Raw genomic sequence first — 2,130 nt, 5'->3', positions numbered from 1 at the left:
GCTCTGATGCTCCTCATGTAGCTGTTAGCTGCTCTGATGCTCCTCATGTAGCTGTTAGCTGCTCTGATGCTCCTCATGTAGCTGTTAGCTGTCTGTTATGTAATGAACTCAGTTCTCGGGGCTCCTGTGGTCAAACTCCAGCTTGTCTCTGTCATGCTGAGACTCATTAGGCTTTGCTCTCAGCGTTAATTAAGCAGCAGTTTATCCTCTCTTCTCCTGCCAAGGAGGAGCCTCTGCTGCTCCAAATCTGTGGAACGGAATAAAATCAACGTTAATCTCAAACCAGGACAGAACATCAGGGTCTCCGTAGACCAGGGACTAACTCAAAGTTCTTGTGATGTGTCTGGGCCTCAGAAGAAGGTAAAAGAGGGAGATTGTTCTTTTTTTAAAAATTTTTTTAAAGTGCTCCTGACCCTGGCTGCATTTGTTTTACTTATTGTATGTGAGGAAACTAGGGGAACGTTTACTGGTCAAAACAAAATAAAATGATGTTTTATTAGTCATTTTTACAGATTCTGAACTCAACCTTTGTGTGGTAGTAGGTGAGAGTCCTCACCAGCACAGAATCTGAGCATCAGCTGATGGCAGCTTTAATGTGTAACTAACTCCATAATCAACTTTATTTTTGTAAATAACCTGTCTCAAATTTTCCTCAGGAGTTATATCTAAATATTTCTGTGCAAATTTTGACATTTTTGTGTAAATTTGTTTAGCTGTTTAGTTTAAAAACATCTTAGTGCTGCCCTCTATGGGTTGAACAGTGGCTYCTGCAGTGGAATTTTCCTATTGGTTAAAATGGTACAATGCTTGGTAAAATGCTTACATCACAGCTCTTGTGTTCAGGTGTGAAAGCCTGTCTCAGACACACACCTGCAGCGTGTCAAGGACTGGAACAGCGAGCACTGCAGGAAAGATTGTTACTGCTTTGAACATTAGCCCGTGTTAGCAATAACGCTAACATCATTTTAGCTCGCACACACAGCCTCAGCTGTGCACACTGGTGAAATGAAACTTTGAAGCGTTTTAACTCGGCTCTTTCTGTTGGTGTTGACAGACGTGCCGTCACCGGAGCAGCCGGAGCTGTTCCTGAAGAAGCTGCAGCAGTGCTGTACCGTCTTTGACTTCATGGACACGCTGTCGGACCTGAAGATGAAGGAGTACAAGCGTTCCACACTTAACGAGCTGGTGGACTATGTGACTGTCAGCCGAGGCTACCTGACGGAGCAGGCCTACCCTGAGGTCGTCAAAATGGTGAGCAGAAACCAACATGATGGARGATGGAGCTGTGTGCTTCGACCTGCTGCTCTTCTGCAGAGGTCTGAAACGTTCAGCTCAGTTCAAAAATACTTTATTGATCTCAGAGGGAAGTTAGGTTCACACCCAAATTAAAATATTTCACCAACTTCCACTAAAAATAGTTACATCTCATGAACTTATATTGAATTACACCAGATCCTAATGTCCCAGGACTCTGTCTGGACCTGCTCTTAATGTCCCAGAACCCTGTTTAAACTGGTCTTAATGTCTCAGGACCCTGTTTAAACTGGTCTTAATGTCCCAGGACCCTGTTCAATCTGGTCTTAATATCTCAGGACCCTGATTAAACTGGTCTTAATGTCCCAGAACCCTGTTCAATCTGGTCTTAATGTCTCAGGACCCTGTTTAAACTGGTCTTAATATCTCAGGACCCTGTTTAAACTGGTCTTAATGTCCCAGGACCCTGTTTAAACTGGTCTTAATATCTCAGGACCCTGTTTAAACTGGTCTTAATGTCTCAGGACCCTATTTAAACTGGTCTTAATGTCCCAGGACCCTATTTAAACTGGTCTTAATGTCCCAGGACCCTGTTTAAACTGGTCTTAATGTCTCAGGACCCTGTTCAATTTGCTCTTAATGTCTCAGGACCCTGTTTAAACTGGTCTTAATGTCCCAGGACCCTGTTTAAACTGGTCTTAATGTCTCAGGACCCTGTTCAATTTGGTCTTAATGTCTCAGGACCCTGTTCAATCTGGTCTTAATGTCTCAGGACCCTGTTCAATCTGGTCTTAATGTCCCAGGACCCTGTTTAAACTGGTCTTAATGTCCCAGGACCCTATTTAAACTGGTCTTAATGTCCCAGGACCCTGTTTA

The 2,130-nt window shown here is 43.4% G+C and overlaps 1 protein-coding gene across 1 annotated transcript in view; it reads left to right on the top strand.

The window, feature by feature from the left end:
- Window positions 1-2,130, top strand: part of LOC106510757 (serine/threonine-protein phosphatase 2A 56 kDa regulatory subunit epsilon isoform) — a gene marked incomplete at its 3' end in the record, with an annotated part of 20,189 nt that overhangs the window by 11,795 nt on the left and 6,264 nt on the right. The window contains 1 exon segment of the mRNA XM_013999475.1: window positions 1,055-1,251. Within this exon segment, the coding sequence (XP_013854929.1) occupies window positions 1,055-1,251 (197 nt within the window).

The sequence above is a fragment of the Austrofundulus limnaeus genome, unplaced genomic scaffold (genome assembly GCF_001266775.1).
Source record: "Austrofundulus limnaeus strain Quisiro unplaced genomic scaffold, Austrofundulus_limnaeus-1.0 Scaffold2305, whole genome shotgun sequence".
In the NCBI taxonomy this organism is placed as follows: domain Eukaryota; kingdom Metazoa; phylum Chordata; class Actinopteri; order Cyprinodontiformes; family Rivulidae; genus Austrofundulus; species Austrofundulus limnaeus.
Note: the sequence above shows the minus strand (reverse complement) of the source record. Positions and strands in the feature narration are given on the sequence as shown.